Source organism: Anoplopoma fimbria, chromosome 3, assembly GCF_027596085.1.
Source record: "Anoplopoma fimbria isolate UVic2021 breed Golden Eagle Sablefish chromosome 3, Afim_UVic_2022, whole genome shotgun sequence".
Lineage (NCBI taxonomy): Eukaryota > Metazoa > Chordata > Actinopteri > Perciformes > Anoplopomatidae > Anoplopoma > Anoplopoma fimbria.
In genome coordinates this window covers 16,578,871-16,603,493 of record NC_072451.1, presented here as the reverse complement: position 1 = coordinate 16,603,493, position 24,623 = coordinate 16,578,871, and the positions used below count along the sequence as shown (strand labels likewise).

Below are 24,623 nucleotides of genomic sequence, written 5' to 3'. Positions count from 1 at the left end.
TAAATACTGTGTCTGCTCGTCCAATGGAAAAAAGCAAACTCTTACTTTCATAAGGCACATCTAATAGTTAGGATGCTAAATTTGTCAGTTATAGGTCAGAATGTCTCATATGAGGGAACTTAATCCATTTTTGGGTCACTTGAAGACAAATGTGTGAACAATTATGATGGCAATACTGTATTCTAACACCATAACCAAACGTCAGACAAGTGAAGCCGAAATATTAGAGTCACAATACAGATCTTCTCATTGTTGCTTGATACTGGGTCCGAACTGGATAGGATCTCTATCCAAAGAGTGCAACTTATCATCACTAGCAGTAGCAGGTCAATGTCTACTGGAGTTGGCATTTGGTTACAAAGACAATTGTGCAGCTCAACTAAGAGGCCCAAAGTTCCCATAGATGTCTTCCCATTTGACTAAATTCAGATTTCCTGGCTCCAGTGCACTGCTAAGATGGTGACCAGCATAACAAAAAGCTTTAAAAACATCAACTTAAAAAATAAAAAATCACACACTACATCCATGTTTTGCCACAGTCTTTGACCAAATTACGTTCTTTGCTATTTCAGCACCACGGACAGCGCAAGACGAAGGCGCAGGCTCTCCTGTCACAAAAACACACAAAACCTACAGAAAACCACATCAGACAGCGGTTATTTTCACATTATCTTCATCTGTTATACAATGCTGTGGATCCTCTAAGAACAGATGTCATTTATCTCCTTCTTGTGAAACAAAAAGATGATGAATGACAGAAGAAAGAGACCGTGACCACGGCAGCTTTCACAGGCCCTCTTAGATGTTTATCCAACAGAATCTGAAGACAGCTTGACAAAAACAAATGATGCAATCAAACAACACAAAGAAACACAAATTCTACCAAGAGTTAGTTACACCGCCAACTTGACTTCTTGACCAAACTTTAAAAGTGAAACCAATGAGGGAGTTTCTAGATCTCCAGGGATATACTCTCTGCTGATTACTGTGTGTGTATGTATGTCTGAGCTTATTAGTCTCATAGCTCAACCAAACATCTGGAGATTTTTTTCATAAGGGAAGGGTTATGTTGGCTAATAAAGTAGAAGTGTCTTACATGCTCATCCTCCTTCGAGCTCTTTTTGCGGCACTGGACGTGAGGTCTTCCATCGACGAGTTGCTGAGGGGTCTTCGCTGCGTTTTCCTCGTCTGCATGCTGACCACCGAGAAGGTGACTGGCCTCAGGTGGGTGCGGGAAGGAATTGGCCGTGTTAATCTTCCCGTTGAATCTCTGATACAGCGAAGCCATAATACAGGTCCAGTTCAGATAAAGCAACTTACAGCATGTCAGAGCCACAGACGGGTCTCGCCTGAGTCGTGTTTATTTTAATTTTTTTCCCTTTGGGCAGATCTAATGGTTTTCTGTGCGCTTCAAGGAGAACCGATGGCAGGCGGCCAGTTTTCACCTCCAGGTTGAAGCAAAAAAAAAAAGATTAAGGTGAAGATACCGAGCTAGTAAATAAGCATCTGTGGATAGTGGATGACTCACAAGCCGAAGTGCTAGACAGATATAAAGGCTGAATCCTTCGCAGCAGCGTTGTCCTTTTAGCTCGGTCCGGGCGGGCGGCAGACTGCTGGGCTGAAGGTGTCAATAGTTGCTCTCATCTGTATTCACAGCACGCTGTCTCTTCAGTTTCCTGATGCCGAGACGGCAGGCGGATGCGCCGGGTTTCCGATCAGATACTCGATCCCCCACCAGACTCCGGCTGATTGTCCGTGAAATGAGAAAAAAACAACAACAACAACAAAAAAAAAAAAAAAAAAAAAAAAAAAAAACAGCACGAGATAATGTTTCGACACTTTCGTCTCTGTTTCGTGGCGGACAGTCAGTCACTCGCGCACGGAGGAGTGTGTGAAGGACGCAGGGAAGACCGGCGGTACTCTCCGCGGACGCGCTCTGCATGAGAAGTGACCGGCGCTGAGAGAGAGAGAGAGAGAGAGAGAGAGAGAGAGCAGCGGTATACTGTATAGCGCCACTGTCACTGCACTTCTCCGGGGGCTGTTTTTACGCACAGACACACGCCGGCGCTGCGCTGAGTTTCGACTCATTTTACTCATTTAAAACGTCTGATTGACAAGGCGCACTCATGTATGATTTCATAGGTCATATAACATCTTTGTCCCAAATGATTGCAGGCCTATTTGGTCCCAGGACGGAGCTCGAGTGCCTCTCTGTGGCGCATTGGATAAGGGCAGGATGACCCCCCACCTCTGCCTCAGGTGTAAAACAAAACAAAAAAAATACTCAGTACTAAGTCAGATCTTAAAGCTAAGCTCGAGAACAATAAATATGCAGGCATACATTCTCCTAAAATAGCCAGAAAACACAGTCACATGCAGCAAATATGTTTGTATTGCAGCAAAATATGGTAAAATCCTTTACAATAATAATTCAAACCATGAAAGTCTCTTCCCTGATGCACGCAGTTTCCCCCTTTTCAATCATATATTTTCAGTCAGTCCACATCCACAAGTATTATTCAGCTGAAATTCATGCTTGAAATGCACACAGAGAGTCAAAAGATATGCAGCTCTGTGGTAAATACAGAATATTGGCTTATGTGTGGTGGAGGGAGGGGTAAGGCTCTCGAGTCAAAGTGTTAAAATCTGTGCTATCCCTGTCATGGACGCCACGGGCGAACACCCCACAGCCTCTCACTGTGACAGCTCAAATTATCAATCCACCGGGGCCGAGCCGTATTTCTGGGAAATAGGTCATCTTCACACGGGTACAACTTCAAAGCAGCACTAAAGCAGGACTCAAAACAGCCCCGCACACCATTCTGTTGAATAGCAACTGTTTTGCATCTCCGATTAAGTGAAATTAAGGTCATTTTGTAATATTTTGCAGAGAGCATTCAAGGCAGACTGAATACAACAGCAGATATGAAAATATTCTACATTTGACTTTGAACAAAGAGCAAGTTTCAATTAGTAGAATTTTTTCCTTTTTGATAAATGGTGAGTCATCTCCAGCTCTGCTCGAGGCTCACTGAATCGTGGCTTGTATTATGAATGTCACCTAATAGGACATTTATCTAGAATACAGAATATTGATTTCAAAAGGTTTGGTCATCCATTAAAAAAAAAAGTACATAGGACATTACTGCATTTTTCTAATTGAAGCAAGTCCCTTTCCCTCCCATTTCTCTTCACTTGGAATCAATTGACCTTTCACTTTGAGAATGATTCATAAACCAACTGAATTTGTTTGATGCATGCTTTTTAATTGCAGCACAGATTAATGTTGCGGGCTGAGCATCCGGGCTTCGGGCAGCCTCCTCTTACACAGCGGCTCGCCTAGGTCCCTGTCATCATTTGTTTCTCTAGTTCATGAATGCCTTTCCTGGGTCTGCGCTCCTCTGGGGAAATAGGTCCGAGTCACTTGACATCCATCCCGGCCTCCCTGATTGATGCCTTGCAATCTCCCCCACCTTGTTGGGGAGCTATTGTGAACTGCCTGGCTGCTTTAACGCTCCCCTCAGGACCGCGCCGGGAGCCACGGGCTCAGCTCGACTCCCCATATCGCCTCCTCGCAGATACAGCAGCTTACTGGAGCTATACGCCTTCCCCGCTCTCAAACATCACTGCAGTCGAGCACTGCATTATTAGAGGCAAAATGTGGAGAGGCATGTAATAACAGCTATAATGATGATGATAGCTGCAGCATACCTTATACCTCTGTGAGTAGCTAATGGCGCTGTTGGAGCCAGTACTTGGTTACTTCAGGTGTGATATGGGATATTGTGATTGCATTTCAGGCTCATAACAGATGCATTTAAATCTGAATGACTAAATGCACATCTGTGCGCTTCATGCAATGAGAGCGATGGCTTCAGGGCTCAGTAAACTCCCCTGGGGGGAGAGAGGGAAACACAAAAGTAACCACATAATTAAACTGTAAGTGCACAGGTGTTATCTTGTTGTATAAAGGGCTGGAAGTTTATTATTTGCTTTCCCTTTATTGTGGAAATTAAGTTAAAATACTAGTTCTAACATGCGCCAAGGAGTACTGGAACACTCTGAGGCAGCCTGCAGGTATAAAATCACAGCACTCCCTAAAAGACACTGCCACTTCTGTTTTTTTGCCCAAAAAATACTGAAGAGGAACTGAGAAGTCAGACAAACAAAAATGGCGAGCAAACTGTAGCACCAATTTGGGCTTTTTAATATTTTGGGTCTGTTTCTGTTTTAGCTGTAAGACTTGCTGTAACACCTCAAGAGAATTCCATTAAGCATGTTTAAGCCTATTTATAGTATTTTCTTATTCAAAAATATGTAAAACAGAGTCAAGCAGGGTGATGATCTTGAGGCTAAGCTAAGTGTCACACATGATTCATAATATTTATAATGTGATGCTCTTATGATGCACACATTAATGTGTTTGCGCTAACTGAAATGCGACCACAGGATAACTAGTCTCCATCAGCACGCTACGCACAGCGACAAAATTAATTTGATAGAAGGGCAAACAGATCAATCAATGTCTGGTGGGAGTGTAACAGCCTGATATCACATTTCCTCTGAACATCAATTGGCTTAATAAGGAAATGATCTCTACATGCATGTAACAGAGTTGATTTATTTAAAGCCCACCATAATCACATCGTTTTTAACCAATTCCATTTGGTATTAGCAGGAGGCTACTAATTTCCCCTGATGCTGAGCTGAGCCTACCGCAGCAACAGGCTGTTTTTTATTCATCCTGCGGACTGTGTCAGATTACATGCCCATGCTTTGCTTTCTGCTGGACTGTCTCACATATTTGATCTTAAAGCTTTCCACAAGACAGTCCATTACTAGGCCGGTTACTCTCATGTTTGTCACTTAAACTGAGTTGAGTACGTCAAATGTGCATCAGAACCAGTCAGGGATTGCATCTTCGAGGTTTCGCTAGATCAGAGGTCAAACTGTGAGAGAGATGTGAACGATACTGCATGCGTGAAAGGGAGGAGTGCATGCAGTTGTTCTAAAAAACAAATGGAAGTTTTTTTTTTTGCCTGCTTAGATATTAACACGGTCATTACATTACATTACAGTCATTTAGCAGACGCTTTTATCCAAAGCGACTTACAATCAGTAGTATATTACATATCATTCACCCATTCATGACAGGCTACCATGCAAGGTGCCACCATCAGACTCTAACTAACATTCATGCAACATGGACTGCAACATCCAGTCCACACCGATGGCAAGCCTTCGGGAGCAACTTGGGGTTAAGTGTCTTGCCCAAGGACACATCGACTCGAAGCCGGGTATCGAACCACCGACCCTCTGATTGGAGAACTACCTTGCTCTCCACTACGCCACAGCCGCCCCCACTACGCCACAGCCGGTCCACATAATCAACAGCGGCTGTGACAATCAGCCCATGAAAGTAAACAGACAGCCAAGTATCATAGTGACGAAATTCAATTATTGGTTTGTGTCCAGGGACACGAATAGTCTGTTTCTTTCGTGTCACTCAGCACAAAAATAAATCCAATGGAGAGTCAATTAGTAGCGTTATTCGCTATGTGGACCCGAATTAAATGCATCCACGTGACTAAGCAACAAGGAGGAAGTGATGTACTTATTAAATTCCGAGAAACACTACAAACGGTGGGTCGGTCTAACAACTAAGACTGTCAACCAAGAGGCCGGTGTTCGACTCCTTGTTGTTGCCTACACCTAAGTTGACACGAAAAGAAAGTTGTGCCGAGTGACACGAAAAAAGACCCGCAATTCGTGTCCCTGAACAAGAAACCAATACATTAACGCATTGCCGTGAGACTGTATTGCAACATGAACTGGTGGGCTACTTTAAAACCCTTAACGCCCTAACGTTAGCTAGTTTGCGTCCAAAAAGTGTAGTCATAACTCAGTGGCATCAGAACACAAAGAATATATACACATATCTCTAGATTCACTGTGACTTACCCTTTCCGTTGATGTAGGCCTATTTATCTCTGATGTCCAACTGAATAAACGTCTAAAAACACGCTTATAACTCCAGAACTTCCTGGAGATTTACTGCGTCTTTAAGTGTTTTTCAGTATCAAAGTAATATAGTGATAGCTGTCTGTGCATCCATGCTTGCGTTGCAAACATCAACTGCTAATAGCTTTATTCGGCATACTCTTAATGGTGCAATTGTGCCCAATTGTGAGCAAATATTGGATTAAAACAACGGGGCTCAAGTTGCAGCCCGCAGGTAACTCGAGGTAACATTTGAATCTACTTCCTGTTACCAGAGTCCCCATTTTATTACAACTCTAGTTCCAATGTTAAGATCGTTATTATCCCCCGAATAGCAGTAGGACACGTAATGACAAAAGGAGTGGAAAAATATTAACATTAACTTTTTAATGTCGCACTTGGGGGACTTTGAAAACCCCTGCTCTAAACTAGATAGATGGTAAATGAGAAATATAGAGAGATAGATATACTGAGAGATAGATATTTTTACATCATTTTACTGGCCAAGGAAGCATGTTCACATACAAGCAATTTAAATCTGTCATTTTGTTTTTGCTGAACTGGGTAAACATGAACATTGACTACTATGTACAGATATAAATACACGCCTTTCCCATCAGGATCACAATGTTATATTGAACATGTCTAGAAATAATCCCCATTGCTCCCTCTCTTTCAGAAACGTCTCCCTCTGTCAGTCTTTATCAAAATCTAATTATGCCTCACTGAAGGCCAAAGTCAATTGGGCTGTGCGGTGGAATAAGTTATCACTGAATTACATCCCAAACACTACATAACAACTCTTGGCTCATTTTTGTGCCTTGTAACAATGGTTTATTCAATTACTGTGTGCTGCAAGTCACGACACTTTATTACAAATCGTGGCCCTCTGCATAAAATCAGAAAGCTTCCACAAATCACTAAAGCAGTTGCTGAATTGGGTTCGCTTCATATTTACTTGATACTATGCCATGACAACCAGCATCAACACATACCGAGTCTCATATAGATTCCACAATTCATGCACCACTGTTATGGAAATTCCACTACAAATTGACATTACTGTAAATATTCGTGTATTTCTAATCTCTGTGCCCTGCGAAAAATTCAACTTTGTTAACTGCTTTCCGGGGCGGAAACCGGCTGAGCATGTCGCCTGTTGGCACTGCCATATTATTATCTTTCTACGGAGAATAAGTGCTGAATCTTCCAGTATATTACGGATGAAAGGAAGCTATGTACTGAGCCCAAATTGAAATGGCGCCAGATAAGTCACAGAGGAAATGGAGTTTAATTCAGGCTGATGTGGTAGAATAGACTGTGGCTACGTTTGAGGGGAGCAGCAGACTACAGTCGTGGATTGTGACAGCAGCAGATGATGGGGAGAAGGGTGAGAAGGGGGAGGTCGGGAGCGGAGAAGCTGAACAGGAGATTGTGTCACTAAAGAATATATTTCCACGGGTGTTTGTGTGTGTATGGATAGTGTGTGTAGCTAAACAAGGGCTGAAAAGGCATTTGGATGAATGAAAGAACGGAGCATATCACATGTGAAGTGTGAGACGTAATCTGAACCGCTCTGCTTCTCCCGCTTTTTTAATTCAGATATACGTTGCAAGATTTTTCTAGTGCTGAAAATGAATGCCCCTTTGGTCATTTAATGTTATATATGGCTCTTCATACATATACATACTATACAATCCTAGGCATTGCAACCACTGAGAAAAGTATTTGTGTTTAGAGTGTAGTTAAGTGTTTCTCGGCTGAAGACACAAACCATTCCTTTTCAACTCTAACAATCACCATCAGATTGTGTCTGTTCTTACATTTAACATCTCTTTAATTTGCTTGAGAACAAAAGTGATCCTAAGCTTTTATTTTCCAGCAAAAAAAAGTCAGCATAGAGCAATTAGCTAACTCTGAAGCAAACTGAATGATTTTCACATAAACAAAGTAAACAAAATGTTTAAATACAGAACATGGCAGCGAGGAATGAAAACCAATTATCTGACATTTCCAGATACATCTCTGGAATCAGCGCATAAATACTTCAATCCAACTGTATCCCCACGATGTCCAGAACTCATTAGACGGTGACACATCACAAAGAATAATAATGAGGCACTAAGCATTCTCCACAGCATATGTAACCAAACCATTCAATACCAGTCAGCACTTGAAAGAAAATGAAGCGGGGAAGCGTTCGTCCATCGAGATCCCCCAGAAGGGACGTCGAGACCCCGCTGCCGCCGCCCAAACCCCCTCACCACCACCCACCACCCCTTCATGCTTGTCCAGTTGATATCAAAAACAGCCTTTTTTCTGTCAGGAGCAGGAGACTCTGCCACATAAACACAGACATTCCCCCACAGCGTGCCGCGCATGCTAAAGAGGCCCCCTTACCCTTCTGGAGGGAGTGCTGGTGTCTATCTTCAGCTGGGTGACAATGAGGACAGACATGGCGTAAAAGTGCCACTTGCCTTTCCCTCTCGCTGTGCTCACACCTTTGCGCTGTGTAGTTGAGGCTGCTGGAGGTGCCTGAGAAGTTCTCCCCCCACCCCCACCCTCTCCTCCACCTCCACTCCCCTCCCCTCCCCTCCAGCTACGGGAGAGGATAACCCGAGGGTCCAGGAGCCCTGACCAAAACGCTTGGGGGGGCTCAGGCTGCTCCAAACACCACTTATCTCACCCTTCCTTACCCCCTCTCCCTCTCTCACACACACTTAAACTGACTTTTCTCAGCGAAGATGGAGAGTGAAAGTGATTTAGACACACGCTGTATATATAAACAATAAACACCAATTGTTTCTCAACATATCAGCACCAATACTGCCTACGAGGCATTTTTTCCCTTTAAGTGTGTGTGTGTGTGTGTGTGTGTGTGTGTGTGTGTTTTTTCCAATCCGAGTGTGTGCTCATATTATCGAGAAATGGGTCAATTCAGTCCTCTTTGCAACTGGGTTGTGATTAAGCCCAAGTAATATTCATGCTGCCTGTCTTCCACATCGTAAATTCCCCCCCCCCCCCCCACACACACACACACACACCCATCAAACCATGCTAACAGAGAAGAAGCCTGGCACGAGCCACACAGCTGCTTTATTTATGTAGTGTTTGAGCCTTCTGTATTGAATTCCAGGGCTGAGACTGCGTAGCCAGTTTATTCAACCAGACCTCAGAATGAAATGGCTTTTATAGAACTGGAATTTCTCAAGGAAAATCACAACCGTCCTCTCCATTCTTAATCCAAGTGAATATGACAAAAGCCCGAGGCAAGAATCACCGTACCTTGAAAAGACCAGCACAGACAACGCATTCACAACTCATTCAGGAGATGCGAATATCAAGGCCACACACATTCAGTGAAACCCCGTTCAGGTACGGACTCCTGATCTGAATCATTGCTCATATTGATGCTGCTCTCCGGCATTTTGCTCGTGTGTGAAATCGAGATGCTGAGGCAGTGTTATCATTTAAGACGTATGCGGTGCAGGGTCATTAAGGCACCATCACATTGCAGAACAGTGCTTCAAGCCGGTATCTCATTTAACATGCATGGGCAAAATGTGCACAACGCCAATGTGACCTTGCCAAATATCGTTGGAGAAGTGAATAAAAGAAAGTTTTGACGCCTATGTTCATCTGCATTTTTTACGACCTGTGGTGGTGAAACTGGTTTGCAATTTCACGGTGCTTCATAAATACTTGTATTCAAAGTCAGATAAATTTGACCATGACTCACTGACTCGTTTAAAGAGGGATTCTTCCCCCTGCAGTTGCAGCAGTTTATCACTAATGACTCCCGGGCCTCAGCTCATATTTTACATTTTTGATTTGCACGCAGACACCAAACCCAGGATGACAGCAGCAGCTGATGAAGGGCTGCACTTAGTTGAAGGTAGGCAGTATAATCACTGAACATGAGACAATAAAAGAAATCAAAAAGACTAGAACAAAAGGAAACAGCTGCACGCTTAAAGGTTTTTCTTTTTTTTTCATGTTAATCAGGCCAGCATGTAAAGCCATACTCTACACCGAGGATAAGGATGAGCTAAAGTTCATATTTGCATGCACACCACAGGAGACAAGGTTTCATCTGAGAGAATAATTGCTCCAGCGGATGTACCGGGGAATAATAAAGTCCTCTGAGTTAATACAAGACATGGCGATGGTAGTTACAGTCCTTGCTGCTAACAAGCTGATTTTGAGCCATGACATTTCCCCAGGGTCCTTTAAACATGCCCCTGACAGGTCATCTTCCATATTCATTTTTGTCACCTTTACAGCCATGACATATACTCCTATGTTTATGTACATTGCTGGCTCACAGTAAATCACTGTAATTGCAATTAGTGTAGAAGGTCAGCGCCTTTATCGCTGTAAAGCACAAAGGTGATGTGCTGTTCTATCATCCTGACAGACGATTAACAATGTGCACGCTTTCATTTTTTAAAAACTTGTTTACTGAGACTCATTTTCTAATTTCTTCCATTTCTCACTTCCTGCTGATTTTGCAGAGTGTGAGCCGCCTTTAAAGCATTTTAAGAGCTGATGTCAAAACAAAATCATCAATTAAGTGTGTGCAATATAATGATGGCACACGACAAATTGAAGTCATATTAGTTTATAACAGAACTTAAAAATCCCAGTGACAGCGTGCGTATTGGTCTTATTAAATCACACATATCAGCATGTTTAAGAGAAATGATATATGGTTCTCTAGATCCAGAGAGAAGGCTGAATTTATCGCCAGAACCCACAGGCATAATGAAATCATCAATTTAGGTTTGACTTATCTAAGAGTTCTACCTGACTACAGCTGCTGAATTAAATTGATAAATCATAAACAGATCAATAAACGAGGCTGAGTAAATATCAAACAGCTCTACCTGGATTGCAAGAAGCAAATCATCCCTAATAGCGTCTTCCTCTCTCTTTTTTTTTTTACTGTGAGCAGCAATGTTTTCCAAACTGCCACACAGAATAGGCTTGCCCACCTTATAGGAACATCCAGATGGATATTCAAAGGGTTTATGCGACTGCGTGCACCCTGTGTGTGTGTGTGTGTGTAGAAATGTGTTTTAGTGTTTCTTTGTGTTTGCTACTAGGCAGCATGAAAGTTTGAATCGAAACTCACTTCACAACTTTATGCCCCATGAGGTCGGCAAACCTTTATGTCCTTAGCCCAGCTCTGATCTTGACCTTCAGCCAGACCACAGCACCTATCCCCGGCTAATCGACTCAAAGGCCACAAGCATCCTCCACCAGCGTTCCTCCCTGTGGATCCATGATTCACATCACTGTACTTGGTATGCCTCTCAGACCAACTCCTCTTTTGAGCTCAGGGAAGGGCGGTGGTGCAAAAGGTATGAATAGAGAACACCACGCTGTTTTTTTAGAATGGGAATGAGTCAAGGGGTACGTGCATATCTGTCTACGGTGAGTGTCGTTTACCAGCGAGATGCAAGCGGCTTCTCCACACACAGAGCTCAGATCAGGTCATCTGCTGCAGGTGACAGCTACGGATGAACCCCTGCACCTCGGGAAGCAATGTGAGAGCGTGATAGCGTCCATGGATAAAGAGCTCGCCTTACTCGCCGGTGGCCAGGAAAAGCTTTCATAAACATGGTTCTCATCTGCAGCAAACCTTCCCTGGAGAGCCAAACCCACAGCACAGCAGTTAGTGGTGACAAATGACTGCTGTTGAACGGTGTTGTCCCCTTGCTGCTGGCCGTCCCTCGTTGTTTCTCCGTCTCCCAGATTTCATTTCATTGAACAATGTGCCATTGTTCACTACCGCATTATCACTCTCAATGCGGCCATTGGATAAAATAAACAGATGGTATCAAGATGCGTGCCTAGCTGCACACGTGTTTATGTGCACATCAGGAAAATGAAAGTCATTTTGCACCGGCTAATAGTGGCTGTGGGAAGCAATACAAACACTTTAAGCAGGCATTCAAAACACAATGGTTGAATGCAGAAATACAGAGGGCTCACTAGATGAATACAGAATGCTTTTGAAAGGCATTTGATCCGCACATATTCCTGCTGCATACAAAACATTTCACTGGAAGTTTGTCTGTGGGTCTCTTACTCCAGGGAAGCAGTAAATCCTTGAAAACATACTTTCAAACACCTCTCATGCAGTTGCTCTCAAAACTAACCTGATCAAACGGATCAAAGTTACGATCCTGTTCCATGGAAGTATACTTGTATGAAAGCCTAACGTGAGACATGACCCCAGATTTATACAAACAAGTGAACTGTGCCTGAACGTTAGAGACAAAAGCTGCGATTTTTTGAAGAGAGTGAAACAATACCAGTCGTATCTTGGTAACAGGGAGCACTGTCAGCCGTCTGACTGCCTCTTAGTCTAGTCCTAGTAAATGCAAATGATGGAAGTCTACACTCAGGAGAAAGGTACTGGCCTCGAAAAACGTCAGGCAACACCAGAGGCAGCGAGCACAACAGATGAGACAAGACACCGTAAGGCAAAATATGAAGTGTGTTTTCTGCTATTTCTGGGCCATGTCTGAATATGATTAAAAGATGCAGAGTTCCCTTTTCATCTGATTTAGATGCTTTTATTATTATGGATTAGCTTGTTCATCTGTCCTAAAACACTACAAGATACTACAACTACTACTAACAGAAACCATACAAGTCCATGTAACGGCTCAGTTATCTTCCTGCAGAGCAGGAGATTTGTGAATCCACTTGGGTGTCACAACATAATTTCAACAGAAAAACATCAAAAACATTTCAGCAGAGAAGCAGCAACAGCTGACAACAAACCCTGCAAAGGGCTTATGCAGTTGTGGACGCCAGTAATCAACACCGTAATGTGGTGACACAACCAAATGGCTGAAATTTACATTAAAGAAATGTTTGTAGAATATATGCATTTTAGTGCATAGTATTTACATTACATTACATTACAGTCATTTAGCAGACGCTTTTATCCAAAGCGACTTACAATCAGTAGTATATTACATATCATTCACCCATTCACACACTGATGACAGGGCTACCATGCAAGGTGCCACCATCAGACTCTAACTAACATTCATGCAACATCCAGTCCACACCGATGGCAAGCCTTTGGGGGCAACTTGGGGTTAAGTGTCTTGCCCAAGGACACATTGACTGCTGAAGCCGGGTATCGAACCTTCTGATTGGAGAACTACCTTGCTCTCCACTACGCCACAGCCACCCATTAACATTTTATGTTCTGGTAAGAGCCAACACATCCAAATATTTTTTTTTGCTTTGCAAAGTGCATCTCCCAACAAAAACTACATCTTCTTTCTTATTAGATATGACTTAAACTTCCTATTATCTCCTAAAGAGAGAGGTGAAATATGCTTTCTGAAAATACATGATTACAAAAGATATATACCGGTTTTATTGAAAGATTTCCTGGGATTCTTGACAAGCAATAATAGCAGTGACTGCTGACTTTTGATTTGGACACTTGTTTGTGAAGGGCAGCATCTGTGACTGGTTCAAATGTATAATTTCCTCAAGTAATGTCAACATTGCTGCGATAACTAAATACTTAACAAAGAAATAAAACAAAGGGGGGAAAAAGGGTCAAGAAGAAAATAGCAAAAAGGAAATAGTGAGAGGGTATCCATACGGCTGATAAGTTTCTATAAGTCGGAGATTCTCCTGGCAGGATCATAATAACCAAATCGGGCATAATGAGTTTCAGTGAAGACATGTCTGCATTTCCTCAGAATTTGCTCTATCCTCTGAGAGGGGTGGGAAGCTCAGATATCGACAGCCAGACTTAAGGATTTTCTTTTATATGCAAATTGACAGCAGATTATGGTAAAATGTATTAGGCTGTGCCCGGGAGTAGTTAAAAAGGCAAACTCTTGTCACAGAAACTTTACTCTTCAGGGCTTTTGGGCTCTCATAGCATCGAGCTGTAGAGTAAGTGGAGTCAGCAAAAATGTGGAATGTACAGAGGTAGAGCGTCTCATCCCAAATGGTGAAATTAGTTTTTTTTTAAAAAGCAGACTGGAGGCTTGGGAAATCTGAAAAAGATCTTGGCAAGGAAGTTTGATCTGGAATCAGTGTGTGACTTTGTGCCTCCAAGAGAGGGCAAACTCACTTCAGCATCGGTTCAACGGAAGACATGGAATGATATCTAGAGTCAGTCAGAGTCTAATCTATTTCAATCCAGTAGCATTGACAAGTGAAATTAGTGAATCATTACGGAAAGCCACCACACATCCACATTTGATAAGACGGGATGAAACACTGTTAAATCAAACAAAACCTGCAGAACTGTGAGATCTAATTATGATTTAACTGATTAAGGGAATCGATGGGGCAGAACACTGAGAATTACACATCCTTTTGACTTATTGTGAAGGTTTTCAATTATTAATCTTTAATCTAAACCTAAATATAGAAATATTTTTTATTTATTTTAAGTGAATTCTGCACCTGGCATTAGGTCTCATTCAGCTTACAGGAGCACCTAAAAATAGCCTACTACAGCCTGTGATCTGGAAACATTTTTGGGGGCGACATGCCCCCTAGAGGCAGGCAGATTTGTCACAATTTCAATATGTCACAGCTCCTGCTCAGAGTACCACATGCAGGGAAACTGATTCATGCTGTCAACATATTTTTATCCCTTACTGAAAACCACAATCGATGTGTCCTCCTGTGTGATTCAAGATAACTTTGGATCTTTTATGTGAGTGTTGCTTGGAAATGGCATTATGGGAGTGCTATTGCTGGGGCATTGGCCTCCAAAAAAAAAAAAAAATGTTTCCCAACCCGATTTGTGGTGATTTCTTTATGAGAATATCGAAGAGGGCAATCCATCCACGTAATTACAGAGTAAAAGTTGGAGTTAAGTAAATGGAAAAACATCAAGTCAGAGCTGTGAGGGAATAGAAAATAACCAGACTCTTATCAAGACAACCTAATTGGGTTTTCTGCACATAGAGATGCTGTGGACAGTGTAATGGAAATTCACCTTGTGAAGGTTTTTATGTGAAAACATTTATGTTATTCCCTCTTTGACCTTCACGCTTGCCTCATCATCTACTTCTCAGCCTTGCCTTATTACTTACTTATCAGGCTTCTCACAAATGTAACAAAGCAGACATAACAAGACAGTTTTGTCATGTCTGCTTTAACAAGACATTCTTGTTACAGTATATATATATATATCAGAGTGTGCAGCCTTTTTCTTCAGTCCATTCCTTTGCAGACTCTGTGTGACTATGTAAACCTATGCCTCTTCTTGCAAGAATAAAATAGAACAAAGCGCTCATTGAGACTCATCTCGGGACATCAACAGATAGATAGATTTTTCCCACCGCAACAGACACTCCATTCAGGCCATGAACTTTGCAAATAATTATCCTATCAAATGATTACGTCAACTTCTAAAAAGAAGTGGGGAAAAACTACCAATGAGAAGACATTTTGGAGTGTCGTTGCCTCGATACAAGCAGAGTGAGTTGATGAAAAACAGTGGCACTTATTGTTCCCAGACAATTCCTGATATACAAGTGATCCTGCACTTTAATAAATGCGTTTCAAATAAAATTGAAAAAAAATGACTGAATATGAAGCCGGAGTAAGCCCCAGAGAGGAAACTGAATCTGATATGAAAAAGTTACAGTTTTGGATTAATATGAATGACGCAGGAGACAGCAACATTTCGCGTAACCCCGGTTACGCGTCGGGGACATTTCGCAGCAAGGGACACGAAATTGTCTCCTCGCGCGCCAGTTGTGCGCCTTCAAAAGTACTCCAACAACGCCGATGCCAAGTGGCGACGGTGAATGTCTAAGGCTGATGGTTGGGAAAGAAATGCCGGCAGAATGTGAACAAGAAGTGGAAATGAGGAGGCTTCAAATATAAATTACCTTCTCTCCCTTGGTGGATCCCCTGCGGTAGTTTCCTGCACCTGCGGACGAGTTCATGGTCTATTCTGCAACACAAAACAATAGCACACTGAACAATCCACTTTGCTCTCTCTCTCCCTCTCTCTCCCACACTGCCTGCCTGCCTCTCTCTCTCTCTCTCTCTCTCTCTCTGAGCATGCACGCATCCGCACGGCCAATAACAACAATACTATCTACGCTTTATCTCTATTAACCTGTAAATTGAAAAAGCCACATACGACGTCATATGCTCGCTGATAATTGCATGCGATTGAACCCCAGCTCATCCAGAAACGAGCGAGATGAAACGCCACCCACCTGTAGTAATGCTCCTTAAACGCGCTGTCCAATGGCGAATCAAAGCGCCAGAGGTGCAGCCTTTCTGCCTACGGGCTGTAAAGTGGTCGCCTTCCGCCCGAGCACCGACAGCAAGTGAGACAGATCATCCGCGGAAAGTTTCCTCCCGATGGCTGGTCACTAGGGTTTCCAGTCAGCGAGTGGAGTTTCCTTTAGGATGCTGCGCAGTAAATGAGCTGGTCCGTGTTCAGAATGATAAAAAATAAATAAAAAAAATACGCATTTACAAAGAAAACGAGAGAAAGTGAAGCGAAGCTATACCGCTTTATCAGCAGATTGCATATGAGTGTCTGTCACCCAGGGGTAAGGAGCTGCTGCGATCCTCAAAGTGACCACTTTTAACTGTGCAGTTTGAATCCCTTTCAGCGTTGGCCGCCTCATCCGTACCTTTTTTTTCTTTCTTTTTTTTTTTTAAATGTTCACGCCCTATTTAAAAGGCCCAAGCTTTGTCAACATATTGTGACAGGTTTATACTTTTGACTCTGCAATACAACTCGTTTATGGTTTGTTTCTCTGTTCCCGTTTTCAGCTGGACAACTATAGACACTATAGAGCCAGCAATTAGAGGCTTTTGGCAGTTGGTGGTGATGATCAAAGACGAAAGTATGTCACCCTCGGGCCCCTCGGCAGTTCATATTTTTTCCATAGGTCTAATGAGGAGTGGATGCAAAAGAGTTCATTACAGAAACTAAAGTGTGAATTTAGTGAAACCACAGGGAGCTAAGCGGCCGCATAGTCTGCAAATTGGCTACTAATGATCCAGGGCTGGGGAGTTTTCTCTAACTTCAGCTGCAGCTAATTAGACAAGGAGCAAAGGACAGACTTTTTTTTGTTAACAAGGAAAATATGATTGATATTTTATCTAAGGATACTTGTGTTCATCCTATGAGGGGGAGTGAGTGTTTCTTCCACCTCTGAGTCTGTTTTTCTTCTGCAGACTTGTGTGATGTTGAGATTGCAAATCACACTTGAGGAGCCTGAGTGATTGAAGTCAGTGGCCGGTAAAGACAACCTTGATACTGCTCTCTGTGGAGAGGTGAGGAAGTCTGTGCTGTGACCCCCAACTTTATTTCTTGTTGTTGTTTTGTTTTGCCGCATTGCACTGGTGTTGGAACACAACTGCGTTGGTGAAATAGTAACAAGGCTACACAAAACGTATCTCCCCCCCACCCTTTAAGGGAGATAAGAAAGAAGGAACAACAAAGCCAGGCACCATTTGTGCTCTTTGTTAGTCATATCGTGTGGAGACAGTGGTAACTTACAAAGCCCAATTGCCGGATAATTTAAATTCACATTTTATGTGAGAATAATCCAAAATTTATATCCACCTTTTATTTTCTGAGAAACTTGTTTACTCCCCTTTCATATCTTCAAAAAGGACACTTCATGGTGGCTTTGTAGCTAGCCTTTATTGTATTCCAGAAAAGCAATCATGCGTGAGACAGGAGAAAGTATAAAGTGTGCATGGCAGAGTGCTGAGCAGCATGGAGGCATCCTCCATCACAAAGCCATCATTTACAGATCAGCACCATGGACAGCAGCCAGGCAGCTCTGTGGTGGTGTTAATGAAGAACAGGCAAGGCGCTCCAAAAATCCGCAGGAGACCAATTACAGTTGTTATACTGTTGTGGAAATGCCCAAGTGGAGTAAAGGTCTTCGACCAGGAACCGAGTAACACTGAAGAAAAAATAATTGGAAATAACTAAGATGAATTGGGCGAAATCAGTGGATGAGGATGAATGAGGGAAATCAGGAAAATGAAAATGCTTCATGATGAGTTATCATAACAGATAGAAAAACCTGAAGTATCAATGGAGCATAGAAGACAACTTTCAGTGGACCTTTATCAAAGACTGGTATAACATTATTAGTTTTTCTTAGTCATTTGAGAATGAAACATTTTCAAAAAGAAGACTTTATTTCCATACTTTCACTGGAGGAATGGCAAAAATTTGAAAGACTTCTTTCATAATTACTGTCGACCTCTGTTCCTCGTGCCATCATTTCAGCTGACTGATTATCTGTACTGAATTACATCTACAGTGGGTACGGAAAGTATTCAGACCCCTTTAAATTTTTCACCCTTTGTTTCATTGCAGCCATTTGCTAAAATCGAAAAAGTTAATTTTTTTTCGCATTAATGTACACTCAGCAACCCATCTTGACAGAAAAAAACAGAAATGTAGAAATTTTTGCAAATTTATTAAAAAAGAAAAACTGAAATATCACATGGTCATAAGTATTCAGACCCTTTGCTCAGTATTGAGTAGAAGCACCCTTTTGAGCTAGTACAGCCATGAGTCTTCTTGGGAATGATGCAACAAGTTTCTCACACCTGGGCCGTTTCTCAATACCAAGTATGGTCAAGTGTGGACTTGCAAACTTGCAAGTTCAGACTTGGATAGTTCGACTCGGGAGTACAAACTCCCGAGGATGGGAGGACGCAGTACGGTCATTTTGCAATTGGAACAGCAGCGAACTTGATGACGTCACCAACGTCACGACGTCACCAACTCAGCTCGTCGGTCCCGCCTACTCCGGTTATCTTCAGTCATATATATTGACAATAAAACGAAATATGATATAAAACACAACCCTGCCTTTTTTCGTTTTCATTTAGAAAATATTAAAATATTAATATGTATATATTTTGTGTTACATCTGCAACCACAACCACAGAGACACCGGAGCCAGCGGCACATCTGGAGAGGCCTTGCCGAGATCAGGCTGCTGTCAGCGGGATACATGAGCATCACCGCCCGGTCTCCTCTCTGGAACTCTCATATCTCCGACAAACGTCGGCGCTGTTTTCAAACAGGCTCTATCTTGATAAATTGACCGCATATTTTAAGTCTTAACAACTACATTCTCGCTTAAAAACATCTTAAAACTAAATTCCGTTACACAACAACAGCAGTATTTAGACAATGATAACTGACAGTTGTGAGCCGTCTCCGCCACTGTCGTCTCTTGTTTGCTGGTGAAATGCATTCTGGGATACTTGGCTGTCCAAAGTCCACACAAGTCTACTCCGATGCATCCCCGATATAATGGGCGGAGCAAGGACACTTCCGGGTATCTGGACCGTACTTGGCTGAATGCGAACTTGTGTATTGGAACAGTACTTGGGCCGCGCTAGATGACGTTTCACAAGTTCACGAGGACACAAGTACAGAGAAGTTCACTTATTGAGAAACGGCCCTGGATTTGGGGATCCTCTGCCATTCTTCCTTGCAGATCCTCTCCAGTTCTGTCAGGTTGGATGGTGAACGTTGGTGGACAGCCATTTTCAGGTCTCTCCAGAGATGCTCAATTGGGTTTAGGTCAGGGCTCTGGCTGGGCCAGTCAAGAATGGTCACAGACTTGTTCCGAAGCCACTCCTTTGTTATTTTAGCTGTGTGCTTCGGGTCATTGTCTTGTTGGAAGGTGAACCTTCGGCCCAGTCTGAGGTCCTGAGCACTCTGGAGGAGGTTTTCTTCCAGGATATCTCTGTACTTGGCCGCATTCATCTTTCCTTCAATTGCAACCAGTCGTCCTGTCCCTGCAGCTGAAAAACACCCCCATAGCATGATGCTGCCACCACCATGTTTCACTGTTGGGATTGTATTGGGCAGGTGATGAGCAGTGCCTGGTTTTCTCCACACATACCACTTAGAATTAACGCCAAAAAGTTCAATCTTGGTCTCATCAGACCAGAGAATCTTATTTCTCATAGTTTGGGAGTCCTCCATGTGTTTTTTGGCAAACTCTATGCAGGCTTTCATATGTCTTGCACTGAGGAGAGGCTTCCGTCGGGTCACTCTGCCATAAAGCCCCGACTGGTGGAGGGCTGCAGTGATAGTTGACTTTGTGGAACTTTCTCCCATCTCCCTACTGCATCTCTGGAGCTCAGCCACAGTGATCTTTGGGTTCTTCTTTACCTCTCTCACCAAGGCTCTTCTCCCACGATTGCTCAGTTTGGCTGGACGGCCAGGTCTAGGAAGAGTTCTGGTCATCCCATACTTCTTCCATTTAAGGATTATGGAGGCCACTGTGCTCTTAGGAACCTTGAGTGCTGCAGAAATTCTTTTGTAACCTTGGCCAAATCTGTGCCTTGCCACAATTCTGTCTCTGAGCTCCTTGGGCAGTTCCTTCGACCTCATGATTCTCATTTGTTCTGACATGCACTGTGAGCTGTAAGGTCTTATATAGACAGGTGTGTGCCTTTCCTAATCAAGTCCAATCAGTTTAATTAAACACAGCTGGACTCCAATGAAGGAGTAGAACCATCTCAAGGAGGATCAGAAGAAATGGACAGCATGTGAGTTAAATATGAGTGTCACAGCAAAGGGTCTGAATACTTATGACCATGTGATATTTCAGTTTTTCTTTTTTAATAAATTTGCAAAAATTTCTACATTTCTGTTTTTTTTCTGTCAAGATGGGTTGCTGAGTGTACATTAATGCGAAAAAAAATTAACTTTTTCGATTTTAGCAAATGGCTGCAATGAAACAAAGAGTGAAAAATTTAAAGGGGTCTGAATACTTTCCGTACCCACTGTATATAGAAATAATTCAGCTGACCAATGCAAAGTATTAGTGTTCCCAATATCCTGTTATCAATAAAATATTTCCTGTCTTCTGGTATGTGAGAGCAATGAATCCTCTACTGAATTTCCTGATCTTGTTTCAGTCCCTGTGGTCTATTAGCCCTTTATTTAGATGAAGCTAAATACGCTTGGGACATTATAATTAAATTAGGTCACTTGAAGGATTCTTATTTTATCCTCTTTTTTTATTTTTAAATCTGCAGCGGCAATCGTGTTTTTGTATCTCCTTAAAAAATTCAAAATTTCAAAGCCCTTGATTTGATTTAACAAGACTGTGCATTTTCAGCCTTTGGAGAAAGCATTCAAAGTTCCTACAGTTTTTTATACATACAAGTCAAGAACCCAAAATGTCTGCGAAAGTTTATTTCAAAATGGGCTTAATTTGCATGTGACTTATTTATTCCATCACCACCTCTGAAACACCAATCTGAATGTAGAATAAGTCATAGACTTCTTGCTGGAAATCCAATTTTTCTCCCAGTTGGCCTTCCCCTTTCCTCATTAGAATATCAACAAACTTGACCACATGGGCTGTGGGGGTATAAATAAATCTTTGTTTGCCACTGCCTTAAAGGACCTGAGGATCTCAGGGGTTGGAAGTGTACGTTCTGTGGACCACTGGTGGCATGTGGAAAGCCAGGCCCTGTAGTGATAATGACCTGAATGACGAGTGCAAGCAGCGCTATCAGCTTAAAAACCTCCTCCATTTAGCGATGTGTGGGCTGCTTAAGGATTTAAATGTGGTTGGAGTGAAATAAGACAGAATACAGACAGCAGCAGCAATGGTGTTGAGCATTTTTAGCACTTTCCAAAAACCTGTTCAAATATGCGATACTGCAAATAGCACACAACAAAAAGAAGAAAAAAAACATAGCAGATTTATGCTTTAAACACATGTTGAATAAAGGAATGTGCTTACTTTCTTTCTCACCAAGAGTTAGATGAGATGATTGAATCCACTCCCATGTTTGTCTATTCAGTACAAAGCTACAGCCAGCAGGTGGCTAGCTTAGCTTAGCGTAGCATAAAGACAGGAAACAGAGGGAAACAGCTAGCCTCGCTATGTCTAAAATAGGTGGCAACCTCCAGGTCAAAAAAGTGAAGCCAATGCGTAAGAGTGTTAAACTTGCATTCTTTCTAATGGCCATCAGGGGTTTTGCAAAAATAAGTCTGATTGTATAGAGGCCTATTTAAAAATGACTCTACTTCTCACTTTACTTATTACCTCAATAAACATCGTAAAAAAGAGTTAATGGTCTCAATCACTAGTTTCAAGTCTCCTTCAATACAGCATGATGTTCATTTAGTAAATGATGGTCCCATTTAGAGTAAAATAGACGATAAAGCAGGTTATGCTTGAGGGTGTGGCTACCTTGTGATTGACAGGTTACTACGGCATTGTCCAGTCTGCGAGATGTCAATGTTTCGTCTTAGAACTTAAACCCTTTCACAGTGTTTTCAGGTCATTAAAGTTAATCGTAACATCTCTGTTGCCCGAAAAATGTCTTCTTCAGAGTTTGGTTGTACTCAGCTCCACCCTCTAATGTCACTTCTGGTTCCAAAAACCAAGGCAAATAATCCCTGAGTCCATTCATCAAACCTTCATCAAACCATTGGCAGAGCTTGTAATGCTTCACCTTTGTTATAGAGCATCTTTGATATTGTCGTCATCCTCACGTTGCCAGGCAACTCCAGAGACTCCAGGAAGTCACTGATCCTGGCCAAGATAGCAAATAGCCCCTAACCCTATCCCTAACCATGACAACTAACCCCAAATCTTATACCCTAAATCAAATTTTTAAGTCTTAACGCTTAATCCAAAATGTCCCCACTTTGCAACATTTTCCTTCACTCCCACTTTCTCAAACTGGTCAGCACATAGACATACATATAAGAGTACACACACACACACACACACACACACACACACACACACACACACACACACACACACACACACACACACACACACACACACACACAAAGACCTACAGCACTGCATCAGCTTTCAGGGGCAGGTCTCAGACTTCCACCCACTTTATCTCAGGTTGTGGTCAGGAGGGCTTGCCTTTCAGCCATGCAGTTCCACTGCTCCTGTTTACCTCTCCACTGGCACACATAAAGTAATTGCATCTGACCCCAACATTACATTACATTACATTACAGTCATTTAGCAGACGCTTTTATCCAAAGCGACTTACAGGAAGTGTATTCAACATAGGTATTCAAGAGAACTACTAGTCACCAGAAGTCATAAGTGCATCTCCTTTCTTAAACAAGCATCTTAAAGCATAAACCAGAGCAAAAGTATAGTGCAGAGGCAAATTACTATGAAAACAATAATTGCAACAGACTAATACGAATATAATAAGTGCTACAAACTACTACGAATAGGATAAGTGCAGTAAACGAATATGAATTCAATAAGTGCAGCGAACTGATACGAATACAGTGAGTGCAACAACTAATACGAATGCAATAAGTGCTACGAGGAAGGCTCAGGGTAGTGCTTCTTGAAGAGGTGAGTTTTCAGCCTGCGCCGAAAGATGGGCAGCGACTCTGCTGTCCTGACGTCAGTGGGGAGTTCATTCCACCACTGAGGGGCCAGGACAGAAAAAAGCTGTGACCGGGTGGATCGGCCGCAGGGACCTCTGAGCGACGGGGCAACCAATCGCCCCGAGGCAGCAGATCTAAGTGGTCGGGCGGGGGTGTAGGGCTTGACCAAGGCCTGGAGATAGGAAGGAGCTGTTCCTTTCACTGCCCTGTAGGCTAGCACCAGAGTCTTAAACTGGATGCGAGCTCTTACAGGGAGCCAGTGTAGAGAACGGAGAAGGGAAGTTGTGTGGGAGAACTTGGGGCGATTGAACACCAGACGTGCTGCAGCTTTCTGGACAAGCTCCAGAGGTCTGATGGCCGACGCCGGGGCTCCGGCAAGTAGTGAGTTGCAGTAGTCCAGGCGGGAGATGACCAGAGCCTGGATGAGCACCTGCGCCATCTCCTCAGTGAGGAAGGGGCGAATCCTCCTGATGTTGTAGAGGAGGAATCTGCAGGAGCGTGTGACCGATGCAATGTTTGCTGAGAACGACAGTTGGTCGTCCAGGGTCACACCCAGATTCCTCACAGTCCGAGTTGGCGTCACCACGGCATCATCAATGGTGATGACTGAGGTCTCGGTGCGGGCAACCCTTCCCCGGGAGGAACAGTAGCTCGGTTTTGTCCAGGTTGAGCTTCAGGTGGTGTGTCGCCATCCACTTCGAGATGTCAGCCAAGCACGCAGCAATGCGTGCCTCCACTTGGGTGTCACCGGGAGGAAATGACAAGACCAGCTGGGTGTCATCGGCATAACAATGGTAAGAGAAGTCATGCGAGCGAATAACAGAACCCAGAGATGTTGTGTAGAGCGAGAAGAGAAGGGGGCCCAGAACTGAACCTTGTGGAACCCCCGTAGTCAGCATGCGTGGTTCCGACACGGCCCCCTCCATGTCACCTGGTAGGATCGGCCTGTCAGGTAGGATGCAAACAGGGAGAGTGCAGAGCCTGAGACGCCCATCCCCTCGAGGGTGGAGAGGAGGATCTGGTGGTTCACCGTGTCAAACGCGCCGCTGACAGGTCCAGGAGAATCAGGACAGAGGAGAGAGAGTTCGCTCTCGCGGCGTGAAGCGACTCTGTCACTGCAAGGAGGGCCGTCTCTGATGAGTGACCCACCTTGAACCCGGACTGGTGGGGGTCCAAGAGGTTGTTCTGGTGGAGGTAGGAAGAC

The 24,623-nt window shown here is 43.1% G+C and overlaps 1 protein-coding gene across 2 annotated transcripts in view; it reads right to left on the bottom strand.

The window, feature by feature from the left end:
• Nucleotides 1-1,288, bottom strand: part of LOC129115508 (dipeptidyl aminopeptidase-like protein 6) — a 60,626-nt gene extending 59,338 nt beyond the window's left edge. For both annotated transcript variants that reach the window (XM_054626943.1, XM_054626939.1), the window contains exon 1: nt 1,097-1,288. In XM_054626943.1, the coding sequence (XP_054482918.1) occupies nt 1,097-1,288 (192 nt within the window). The remainder of the gene's footprint in view (nt 1-1,096) is intronic.
• Between the last annotated feature and the right edge of the window lie 23,335 nt (nt 1,289-24,623).